The sequence below is a fragment of the Gasterosteus aculeatus genome, chromosome 14, assembly GCF_964276395.1.
Source record: "Gasterosteus aculeatus chromosome 14, fGasAcu3.hap1.1, whole genome shotgun sequence".
Taxonomy (NCBI): domain Eukaryota; kingdom Metazoa; phylum Chordata; class Actinopteri; order Perciformes; family Gasterosteidae; genus Gasterosteus; species Gasterosteus aculeatus.
In genome coordinates, this window is record NC_135702.1 from 5,695,554 (window position 1) to 5,708,266 (window position 12,713).

General features: G+C 41.8%; 1 protein-coding gene across 4 annotated transcripts in view; it reads right to left on the bottom strand.

Moving 5' to 3' along the window:
* Positions 1-1,226: 1,226 nt before the first annotated feature.
* znf462 (zinc finger protein 462) overlaps positions 1,227-12,713 on the bottom strand; it is a 36,320-nt gene continuing 24,833 nt past the window's right edge. For all 4 annotated transcript variants that reach the window (XM_040198606.2, XM_078088136.1, XM_078088137.1 and 1 more), the window contains 8 exons: positions 12,500-12,618; positions 11,285-11,482; positions 8,664-8,904; positions 8,379-8,518; positions 7,710-7,933; positions 6,390-6,717; positions 5,147-5,297; positions 1,227-4,883 (listed from right to left, as the gene is read on the bottom strand). In XM_040198606.2, coding sequence (XP_040054540.2) covers positions 4,664-4,883; positions 5,147-5,297; positions 6,390-6,717; positions 7,710-7,933; positions 8,379-8,518; positions 8,664-8,904; positions 11,285-11,482; positions 12,500-12,618 — 1,621 coding nt within the window. In that variant the 3' untranslated portion in view covers positions 1,227-4,663. The remainder of the gene's footprint in view (positions 4,884-5,146; positions 5,298-6,389; positions 6,718-7,709; positions 7,934-8,378; positions 8,519-8,663; positions 8,905-11,284; positions 11,483-12,499; positions 12,619-12,713) is intronic.

The window sequence follows — 12,713 nt, forward strand, 5'->3', positions numbered from 1 at the left end:
CAAGGCCTCTGCGGCCACGTTACAGAGGAAATCCCTCCCGTCACTGAAAACGAATGGACAACCACATATTTATTTACTCCTTCCTCAATCCATTGTTTCCATGCAGTGTCATCAACACAAAGGCCCAAGTGGTGGTCGTGTCTATCCGACTTTACTATAATATAAACTATTAAACATTTAAGACAGAGTAAGCAGGCATCATTTTAGTACATACAACATGTTAACATATGGTGTGTTAGCATCCTAACACTGGCTAATTAGTTCAAAACACAATGCACAGCGGTCTTCGGGTGTTTGGGTTCATATGAGAGGGAACTTCGTATTCACCCTCCATGAATGTCTAACAAACATCGTGGCAATCCAACAAATAGTTCTTAAGATATTTCCGTCTGTGCCAAGGCGGTGGACCGGCCTGGTCCACATGTCTGGAAATACCGCTTTACAATGACCTACCCGTGATTGGAATTCCTTAAATCTTTTTTTATTATTACTCTATGCCAACCCTTTTTTTTGTGTTCCTCCACATGGAGACAAATTGTTTAATCGATGTAGAAAATTTAAAAAAAATCGGAGGCATGTAGTGGATTTGCGGTTTGGGAAAGGTCGACCTCTAATCAAAAAGGTCAAAAATCTGAACTGTGGCAGAAAAAGTTGGATTAGGACAGTAGAGAGAAAACGCTATGAAACATTTCAAAGACACGAGGTCCATCCAGGTTATGGTTTCATCACACAGGTTTAAGGTTTGAAAAGACATGAGAAGAGAGACAGAATGGACTTAAAGTAGTTAATAAGTTAGTGGTGGATAATAAAAAAATTGTAACAATTAAAAAAAGATGCACTTTTTCTGAACAGCGCTTACTTTGCAAGGTCACTTCACTAGTGTGATCAAACTCAATAATGTTAGTTTCTTCAGGAAAAGGGCAATGAAGATAATTTGATTTAAAAACGTCGCTTCGCCCTCGACAGTCGAAGCACTTCTCTTGCACCAAATTCTCAAACTGCTTTTCAGGAAGCTTGCTTCTCCGTCGCTTTTAACAGTTCAACATCTCCACGGATATAAATAGCTCGCTGATGTAGAGGCCAGCGGAAGTTATATATACATATCATTCACAAGGAAGGGATATTATGAGTCGTATCAAGCGGCAGTTTGCCGATAATATAAGGAGTTAAAGTGCAGTTAGTCACACTGTTAAGCCACAACTTCGTACAAAGAGATAAATAATATGAACCTTTATCTGATAACTTTATTATCAAGTTAAAAAAAGACAATGAATTACAATATTTACAGAATATCCAGAGATAAATGGAATAAAATTGTAAACAATCATTCTAGGCAACATCACAACCCACCATCAGGTAATCAGATTTATATGGGAGGAAAGGCAAGAAGGAGAGATTCTAGTGTCAAACTATGGAGGCAACAGTCTGAAAAGAGAACTTCATCAGAAACAAACTAAACATATATACAAGTATCCAGTGTGTTGTCAGCAGGGGCTTCACTTTGGGTAAACTGGGAATATTACAGTCCAGCGACTGAACACAGTGTGGGATTCATAGTCCTTTTCTATTAAACCGATCACAGAACAACAATTTTGGGTCGACAGCTTCGTTACCCAGATTGTCCCAATCCGTCGTTGTGGCTTCCACTGGGCAACGAGCTGCCTTAACAAAGCTTATTTCTACAACAACAGTTTTACTCTTCAAAAAGCTACACGCTGGTCCTGAAAAACAGAAAAAAACAAAAAAAGGGCTTCAAGATTCAGCACCAACTCAACAGTTTTTTTTTGTTTTTTTTCTTTTCTTCCAGGTATTACAAGGACTGAGGAGCATTAGTGGGGCTGCTACATTCCCACCTCCTGCTGTTTGGGTAGACTACATGTAAGGGAAGGCCTATTTGGAGCAAGTCAGCTGACGTCCTTACTGGTCGTGGATAGGAGATACTGGTGTGGACATGAGTCAGCTACATCTCGGAAGGGTCTGCGGGTCAACTGGCCGATCCAGGAAAAGGATCAAGTAGTTCGGCCAAATGCCCCTAAAAAGGATTGACATGTTTTCCTTCTTCACAATAAAAGCCCAGTCCATTCATTCAGAGATAAATGCATACTTTTCCTTCATGTGTTTAAATATTGTACAACCACACTTCCGATGTGCTTCTTCCCAATACAGTACAGAAAAGGAAATATTTCTCATTATAACCGGATATTGAACAACAGTGTAATAATATTGGGACTGGGGATTCAAAAAGCCCCTAAGGGTTAGCTATCGTCTTCAGATTGGTCTTTTCTTCTTCTGAAAAACTAAAACAAAAACACCTAAAAGAAAAAAGGGTGAAAGTATCCTTTCCGAAACACCACGCTTAAAACACTGAACAAGTAGTTTTGCTTTCTATACATGGCTGCAAACGTGGTTCACCTGCGTTGCAAACCCAAATTTCTGATTTCTGTCAAAGGTTTAATAATGAAGATAAACACAGCAGTCTTGGTAAATATTTTGGTACTATAGGTTTAAAAATTGTCTATCAGCCATATTATTTCAGATTGTTTCATGTTGCTTATTGGAATTGGGCTTGCATTTGACTTAATTGCTATTTATTATCTTATAAGGCTTCAGGGTATTCAAGCGACTTTCAACAAATACAATCTCTGCCGTTTGTCAGTATCCACAATAACATGACGACTTTATCTAAAAAGAAGCACACATATCCAGGCTACGACAGTGGTGCCGATACGGAATTTAAAAGGACTTTTTAGGATTTGGTGGAAACCAATGATTTTAAAAGGTTTTCTGTGTCGGTTACACTTGTCTTTTCAGTGCATTCCATTACTAAAAAAGCGGCACCACGGATCGTAGAAAAGCACATCTGTGCTGTGGCGAAGGGACGCCTCCGAGCCAAGATTTGAGTTTCATGCTTAATGTCAGCCTGTCAGTTGTGCGCAGTTCAAACATCTGGATTTGGGTGGTGTGTAGGGGCCTGGATGGAGTTGAGGTAATCATCACCAGGGCTGACTGTGAAAGACTGAGACATCTGTCAATCGAGCAAACATGACTCCAAACATACCCAGTTTAGTGGGGAGTTTCATTTGTCGTGCTCGCAACATTGAAAAAAAAAAATCTTTCTCCATAAAAATCTTTCGTTTCCCTTTCGTTCTGCGTAATGTAGCACGACGCTCAGATAACACTACTTCACCGGGACGTTTTGTTTGGAGGAAAGCAGTTCTAACAAAATCTGAATTTTCTCAAACGCTGCGAGCAAAACAAATTGAATTCTACCAACGTCCATTGAATCAGCAAAAATCTCAAAAAAAGGATTCCTCAGGACTGGCCATCACCATCACCGTCCTCTTTGGTGTTGTTTGCTGTCAGAATCGCCACCGGGAGACGAATTAATAGAACAAAAAATGAGCTGTTGAGGCCAGAAATTATGGAGAATCATTTTCAGATATCAGGGGTGATTGCATGGCTGCCTCAAATTAGCTCAATAAAAATAAGCAAATAAAGCCATTTACTGGCCATTAGAGGAACTGGATTCGTAAGGCACTTTTGCACTGGCTTTAACAATCAGCCGAGGTGGTTTAGTTATCATTGCGATGGACGTGCAGACACATCAGGATCCAACTCTCACTGAAAAGACAAGTGTGATCTCGGTCTATTGATGACGATGACAAATATTACGGCACTGTTGCAAAAAAACAACAAAAAAAAACAACCTCTAGTTATGTTCCAGGATGACGCTTTCTCTGCTCAGTTTTAACCGAATCCTGTATCATGACACATTTAACGTATCTTTGTTGTTATATTGATCTTCAGAGTGCACAGGTAGATGTTGTTTAACCTGGACTACGAACCACATAGTTTACCTAATCCCATTATTAGCATTTTTCCCCATCATGTGAATTACTGGACAATGAAATATCACCGTCAAAATGCTAAAGGGTGCCGCAGGCTGAAGGCTTATACGCAGTATAATATTAAGGGACCTAAAATATAGCAATTTGCTACAAACATTTGGGGGAAAATGTCAGCATTTCGAAAAAAGAAAAAAAAGAAAGAAAAAATGATTTGTGGTTTTACTGAAATGGATAAGGTGCGATTCTTTCTCGAGGGATACTTCTACACACTTAACACAAAGGCTAAGATGAAAAAGAGTCTCACATTTCAACAAGAAACAATAGGTAGCTCTACAGTGGGCCACTGTTTAAATGTTTTCATACTACGTTTGTTCAATTTAGGTACATTTACAGTACCCCTGTTTTGGGGGGGGGAGTGTAAAAGGTGCTTCAAATAATAAAATACTAAATTTAGTTAATCATTTTGGACATCGCCGTCAATAAATAGCTTTGTTTCATCTAGGTGGGATCTTTCACTGTAGATTTGACCAGAATGTCAGCAATAAAGAGTTCTGTTCACTATTGGTTACCAATATATTAAGATCTGTCCTAGGGGACTGCCCATTTAAAGAGCTTAGCCGTTTAATGCATCACAATCTAATACTTAAATATTTAACACCTAAACTCTAGTAATGCGCCAACTCGTACAAAGTCACTTTTTTTTTTTTCTCAGTTTAAATCATTTTTGTTTCCTTTTACGGTTCAACTCAGTGCTGATCCTTCCCCCCCACGCTTATCGTTTTTTTAGCACATCATCCCAACAGGCCACAATCCCTTCAGCCAAACTCTTGATCGTTTTTGGTGTCGAGCTTGTTTTGGCCTTCCACGTACTGGCCGGGGCTCCCCAGCGAGAGACCTGCGGGTTTCCCTTCCTCGTTGCCGTTGCTGGACGGGTCCAACCCCGTGTCAGCGAACACGCAGGAGCCAGTGGAAGATGAGGCGGAGGCCTCCAACGCGGAGGTGTTGCTGGAGTCCATGTTGGTGTGATTCACCATCCTAACAAACGAGGGACGGAGCAGAAAAAAGGGCCTTTTTTTTAGATATGAAGGTGACCATATTAAATAAATAATTCTGTTTCATTAGCATGATTGTATAATACAAAATATGCCGCATCCTTTATAAATAAATGTCAACCATCCAAACAGTCAAAAATAATATATATTTTTTATCGTCTTTAATGGTTATTTGGCAAAAGGAAGATTCCGTTTTTATTCAAGAAAAAAAAATGTGAAGATGAAGAAGTAGCCCAAAGTACTAACATGCCGTGTCGCTGCACGTGGCGTTCCCACTCCAGGCTGTTGGTGAAACAGCGGCCACAGAACTCACAGGGAAGCCGCTTCTCTGCACTGCTGGGCGCCGAGTTGTTGCTGCCGCCGCCGCCGCTGCTGCTGGTGGGGGACGCAAGGATGTCTGGGAAATAGATTTCACATAATTGGTCAGTCTCAACGTGGTAACGAGGTTTCATTTTCTCTGCAAGATTTGAAACCAGGCGAAATACGAATCGCTACGTTTTTTAAATAAGCCGGTGATCAGTATTCCACGCGTCACAAAGACATCCCTCCTCCGTAAAACAGGGAGGATCAGAACAAAATCTGCGTTCGCTTCAGTGAACAATCAATACCAGCCCAGTGTACTTGGGTAAGGCTGAGGCTCTTTTGGAAGAGAAAAGGACTCGCTAAAACACATTTAAAGAAGCACGAGCATGCGGACTAGAGACCAGGGATCCAAATCCAGCTCAAAAGTTTTGTTCATTAGAAAAACAAATGTGAACTTGAAAGTTTTGGTCTTAAACATTGGAAAATACAACAAAAATAAAAATAAGTACATAAAAAGTATTTTGGGGCTGAATATAGTTTTGACCCTGTTCTATAATTCTTTTTGATTACACGCCCCTCCCAGTTGATGCCCCGCCCCCGACGCCACATCAGGGTCAAAAGTCTGAATGTGAAAAAAAAAAGATCCGAACCCCAAAAAAAGATGTGAAAGTGAAAATATAAGTTTTGAATCTGAAAATTAAAATCTGCAACCGAAAAATACAATAAACCGAATATCCCCAAAAATACATATAAGTGAAGATTGAAAAAAAGACACATTTTTCAAATGATAATATTTTTTGACCTGGATTTGGCTCCATATGAGACAGCGTTCTTACTTATAGGCCCATTTACTTGGATTAGAATGAGACACAAGAGAGTCTTCACAAGTTTCATAATGTTATGTAAAATTACTCTGTAGACGACAGAAAATGGCTTCTCAGCAGATATTCATCCATAGTGTAATCCCAGGAGGGTTTTGTAGAGAAATGTGTTGTGCATCGACTCAGAAGCAGCAGTTAAAAAGTAGTTATGTTCCAGAGTGAGAGTTATATCTTTGTTATTTCAGCAAACACTGGTCGTTGTGTTTGACGGTCAGAATGAAATTGTGCCCTCGGATACCTTGATGAATCCGAGCAGATATTTTTTAGCTCAGTAGAGCAACGAAGATGACCTCATTTTCATTTACCTCGTATGCCGGGCTTCTCCTCCTCCAGCCTCGTGACTTCCTCTTCATCATAGTCTTCCTCCTCCTCCTCCTCCTCCTCTTCCTCTTTAAAGTGGTCCTCTATCTCTTCATCGTCTGTCTCCCTCTGCTCCTCCACCATGTTTTCCATAATCTCCATTCCTTCGTCGTCCTCGTCCTCATGTGCAGCTTCCTTCCCATCTCCGACCAACTCCATCATCATCATTTCTCTTTCTTCCTCCTCCTCCTCCTCTGCGCTGCTCCCTCGTTCTTTTATCATCTCCAGCTGCTCCAGGTTGACGCGGCCCATCAGCTCGAAATTCCGGATAACCTGGTCAGAATCAGGAGGTCTCATAAGTTTGGTGTGGTACAGATGCAACATTTGCTAAATAAATCATCTTTCCCAATTTCAAATCAAATTAATTTCACCTAAAAGGGGAACACATAAAAAAAGATCTTCACTCCGACCAGAGGTGAATTTGTTAACGACTCAACAAAAAAAAAAGGAAAAATAAGATTAAGGATTTTGACGACAAAACCATCTCATTTCGTTACATAAAGCGTCCTGTTGCAAATGATGTCACTCTTCTTTCTAAGCCCTCCTCCCACACTCCCCGAGGACTGCAGCGTCCCTCCCAGCAGACCACGCTTCATACCATGAGTCGGCGCTATGTGTCACCCAGGAGGAGCCCGGTTGTCTATATAATACATTCATATACACATTTGGATGTTGTCTATATAATAAATTAATATATAATACATTTACATAGACAGAGGGATTGATATGAAATATGTAACCCTAACCCTAGAAGAGGGTGCTAGCAATATTGTTTACGTACCGGCTTGGTTTGCCCATTTGAATTTTATCGGATGAAAGTTTGAGGATTTTAAATAAAGTAATTAACAGCGCAGGGATTCGTGCATTTTTGGGGTTTAATCCAGCGTATCAATGCGATGTGCATTAACTTTGCAGTTAATGTGACCTTGAACTACAATACACAACATCAAGGAATCATTTCAGTTACTTTATTGTGTGTTAGTGGTTCAAATTGACTGTAGGCAAAGAGCTTTCTTTCTGTCTGCTTTGGGGAATTGGATTTGGAATGTGGCCAGTTGATTAGCACGGTCCTCAAAACCCATAAAACCAGCAAAGGGTCATATAGGATTTGATGCAGAGCTTATAATGAATGTACAAGATGTGAATATATCATGTTACAGCCATTAAGCAATTAATCAAAACGCGTTAGAATTCAATTCCCCTCCATATTGCAAAAATCTGTTCCGAGTATTGTTCCTTAAAACATGACGTGCGTCGCCACTGACCTTGTGCTCGAGGCGTAGATGCTCCTCTAGCTGGCTCCGTTGACTGCTGTCGTAGTAGCAGAGCTGGCACTGGTAGGGCTTGATCTCAGCGTGCTTCTGCAGGTGCAGCTGCAGGGCCTGGTCACTGGAGCACGTGAAGGTGCATTTGTGGCAACGGAACACGAGGCCCTGCAGGTGGCGCGACAGCTTGGAGCGGCTGACCTCCAGCGGAGCCACACGCTCCTCTGGTGGAGGAAAAAGGGAAAGAGTGAAGCGGATTATTGGATTTGAGGAAGGGAAGTAGCTGTAAGGCAGGAGGGAGCAGGAGAAGAGGTATCAAATGACATTTGTCACACAGGCATAGAAACGTCAAACCAGTGACTTGTAACACTGAAGATCTCCCAAAAAAAAAACGTCAGTGTCATTCCTCAACGCTTGCTTTTAATTTGCATTTCAATTTGGTTCACACTCTTATATACTGCTTTAATTATTACGTACACAAAAGGGTTTCCGCTGGTTGCCTGGCAACCGCGCGGTGAAGACAAGATTACGATTTAATGCACTCGACCAAAAGAGTGGTATCGGTTTCTCCGTGTGCCGTCTCTAAGCTCAATCCATTCACGCTCAGCGACGACGCAAATTGGCAAATAACTCCCCCGAAATGTGACGTGACGATGACATGACGTGTACCTCTGTGCAGGACAATGTGGTCAATCATATTGCTCTTGTGTTTGGTGTGGTAGAGGCAGAGGGGGCAGCGCAGGTCTTTGGGGAGGTTGTCGGGTGCGTTGTTGTTGTGACCGGCCTCCACATGCATGGTGAAGGTATTCCTGGGATGGATTCAGAGAGAGAGAAAGGGGGGGTAATGTCTCTATTAATTAACGTTGCATAAAGTCTGCAGCATCCAAACTCCCATAAACAGCATAAGTATGCAATACAATACATACAGTCATGGTCTGATTTCTCATTCCTTACTTGTAGCAGGTGAAAAAGGAACAGTCTTTGCACTTGAAGAGCTTCTTGCCGCCATGGCGGTCCCTGTAGTGCCGACGCAGGCTCTGCATGTACCCAGAGCTGAACTCGCAGAACTCGCAAGTGAGGATGCTGTCCGGTCGATGATCAGCCGCCGTTGAGCCTGCAGACATTTGACTGCGCGACGCTAGCTGGTAATGACTAAGCTGCTGACGAACGTCCGCCGGCTCCAGGTATGACGGATCTGAAGAGAGGGGGCAGAGAAACGAGAGACAATAAGACAAAACAGTTCACAGAGAAAGTGGAGCGGTTCGTAAAATACAGTGTATTACTACATGCGAGGCCCACCGAGGCCAAACTCTGCAATATTTCACCAAAAAGCAAGGATGAGGGGAAAAGCGATTTAGCCAAATGTACAGAAAAGGGGGAAAAAAATCTGCATCACTTAAACAATCTACAACAAAAAGAATCTTCTAAAAATGATGCATCAGTATTCACACAGTATGTCACATGTAATTATGCATGTACCCAGGAGCCTCTCGGAACTCCTGATTCGTTTTTAATGCCATGTTTCTTCAATGCAGGCAGTTTTACTTCTTATTGAAGGACACTGCCACTACTGTTTTATTTGCACAGTCAAGGATCTGTGCACGTCATCCACCTCTGGTTTGGAGATATTTTTCGAATGAGGATTGTTTTTTGACACTTGTTCAGGATACCGGTGAACTTGGATGTTCTTTTCATTGGTTCTATTCATGACCTGGACAGGAAGAAACTGCTCTAACAAGAACACGTCGGTGTAATGAAAACTTTTCTCTGCTAAATTCAAGAGAATTATTTTGTTAGTTTTAGTCATCTAAGACTTATGTTATTGCCCTTGCTCCGGATCCTCCGGATGGACTTTAGCCTCTTCTGTTCTATTAATGAGCGATGTTTTACAATTTCCTCAAAAAGAAAATAGCTGGTAGATAACGGTAGATTCTTTTCTCTCTTAAGGGGATCAAATGTCCCCTCACAGATAAGGAAGTATTACTACGACTGACATTAAATTGTCCCTTTCCCTCCTCTTAAGAGTGCATATCATCAGCGAGGAAGCTCATCTTGTCGCCCTACTTTGAGCCTCCAACAGATCAATAAATAAACCACAGTGACACAAATAGAATGTCTATCCGTGTGAAAAATGCCTCATTCAGCACTCCGACTATGAGGAACCACGGAGAGAAAAAAAAACGTGTACATTGTAAAATGCTTGAGATCCAGTTTCTCACTTTTGCAGAGTTAACGCAGGAATTCTCACAAATCAAACAATGCCACAGGTGATTCATGTTTAATGTCCTTCCTTCATCGTGGAGACGGAGAAAAAGTCAATTGTGTCTCGTTGTACGGTTTGAGGGTCAGCGCTGTCCATTATGTGCATAAATGAGAGGCGAGGAGATGGAGAAGACCGGGTGGGAAGGACATTAAAATAGATGCAGAGAGCTGACCTTGAAGCAAAAACCAAATAGTCCTTCCAAAACAAACCCCTCCATTCCACTTCAAATTTCAAAATTTAAAACATTTGACTGAAGGTAGCTGGTTTGGCACTGTAGAGAGACTCAATACTTGAGAGAGAGGGAGAGAGAGCGAGAGAGAGAGAACGAGCGAGAGAGCTTCAACATGTCAGCTCTGCTCTTTCTCACTGCTTCACTTGTCTCGGTGGGGCACAGCTGACGGTGGTGATTGAGGAATGCTGCCCTGCTTCAGCTCCAGGGAAGATTCCACAGCTCCGGCAGCAAGGTGACAGCTGCTGCCAGAAAACAGTGTGCGAGTTGCGCAACGCAAGGCCACTGAAACACCTAAAACAGGGCTGCACAGTGAAGGCGCCTCTTTGATCGGAAATATTCCGTAAGAGGAAAGATGGCGTAACAGTAAAGGTTGCCAAGGAAGTCAAACTATTCAACCCCTACACACAATACTTTCCCAAAGGCTATGGGACTTATTTATCAACCCTAACTGCTGCTTCTGCATTCTTTAAAGGGAATTGAATCAATTACATTAATAGTATATTAGTAGTAGTTTGAAAACTCACCTGGCACACCAGAAAATGTGCACATTGAAGTGAAAATGTTGCCTTTCCGTTATACGTTAATAATATAGTAAGTTAAGTTATTTACTTGTTTTTTATAGCGGATTACTTGGATCCTTGGATCTGAAGTAATTATTCAAATCACAAACTATATTGATATTGTAAATAGTTTTTCTGACGTTGGTCAGACCTGCTGGTTCGACCTTCTCAAATGTGAGGATTTGATGCTTCCTTTGACAGTGTTGTTTAATAAATAACGTTTAATGATAGTCGAAATTCTTAGGAAATAAAGCACTCAGCCTAATGAATTTAATTAAACAAGATGTTTAAATACTTTTTCTGGTGCTGTGGGAAACCGTAGATACAAGCAGATATCTATTTCTAAAAACCTATAATTCACTTCTATTTCTATCAAACACCACTCAGAGTCTCTGCTCCAAAGTGATTCTAATTCGTGAGAATTCTGCCCTGATGCTCAAAGATTTTCCAGCTCCGGCCCCCGACGAGCCTGCGATGCGATCACATATCTGCCAGAATGACATAACGAGGGCTCTCATACCATCCAGGGCCAAGGGGTTCTGCTCTGTGTTGCTGGGCAGCCGCGGGGGCCTCAGGGCACCGTGAGCAGCCTGGGTAGCAGCCCGGAGTTTGGGGAGGGTCAGCGCCTCTCCGTGGTCTCTCAGAGAGTGCTCCTTCAGCTGGCTGATGGTCATAGAGGAGAAGGGGCAAGACAAGCACTGGTATGTGTGCTGCTCACCTGGAGGCAAATAAAAACACGGCGGCCAAATGAACGGTACTGTACAAAAAGGCAGGACCTGGTTTATATAATGCTTACAACTAATCACAAATTACAAATCATATGAAATAAACACATGTACGCTTGTGGTGATGGATACTGTGGCTGTTTGACAGCTTTGGTAGAATTTGAAATGTAACCGCTGTGGATTTACAGCCTTTTTCTTCCTGCAGCTGATGAATACATTAGTTTATCTAACTAATGCAAGCAGCATCCTGGGGGGAGGAGCCATTACAACCAAATCTGAACCGCCAGTAACATCATCTTAGAGGCTGTTTACCATGAAAAACTACCTCTTTATTAAAATAGTTCTGGCCTGAACATGTTTGGAATACAGTTAGTCCTTAATGCTTAGTTTTGGACAGAACAAACTTCTTTTCAAAATACAGCTTGAACCTCTCTTCACAGGGGTTGCGATCCAAAATAATCTTAAGCATGTTGGGTAAAAATGAGGAAAAACTGAGCCACAATGATAAAAAAAAGGATTATTTATATCAAATCAACATGACTAAACTCTACTGTTCAAATGTAATCGCAAATCAAAAGTGGTATCCTGTGATATCCACAGTAGTAGTCGGGCTAACCATTGTTGCATTTTCATCATTTTTTCCCTACAAAGACAGAGTGCACTCAAAAGCCTTTTGATTATAGGCCTTTCTAGTTTTCAACTTTCTTTTGCTCACGTATTGATTTGAGCATTTTTTACATTTGCTCAATAACTGCAAAATCACGATCACAGGCAGAGAACCTTACTGACGACCAGCCTGCAACACGCTCAGGGTTTTAATTTCCGTTTTCCCCAAATAAATTAATCTGGGCTATTTACGCTACGAAAGCCAGATGTGATTATTTTGCAGGCGCTTGATTAGGTGCATCGAATGCACTCGCTGAAGCTGTTCCTCCAGCTAGGCCGTTGGTTACAATGAGAACAAAATCATGCATCATGTGCGTGCATCCGTGCGTTTCACTGTTTCTTACCTGTGTGTGCCTTATGCAGGTGGCTCTTCAAGCGACTCACGTAGGCAGATTTAAAGGGGCAGAGTTTGCACTTGAAGGGTTTGTGGTGCCCGTGGTGAGACTGCACATGTCTGTCCAGACTGCCGATGAGACAAAAAGACAAGAAAAAAAAAAACAGAAGGGAGGGTTTGAGATAAAAAGACACCAAAAGAATTGACAGAACGAGCACGAACGG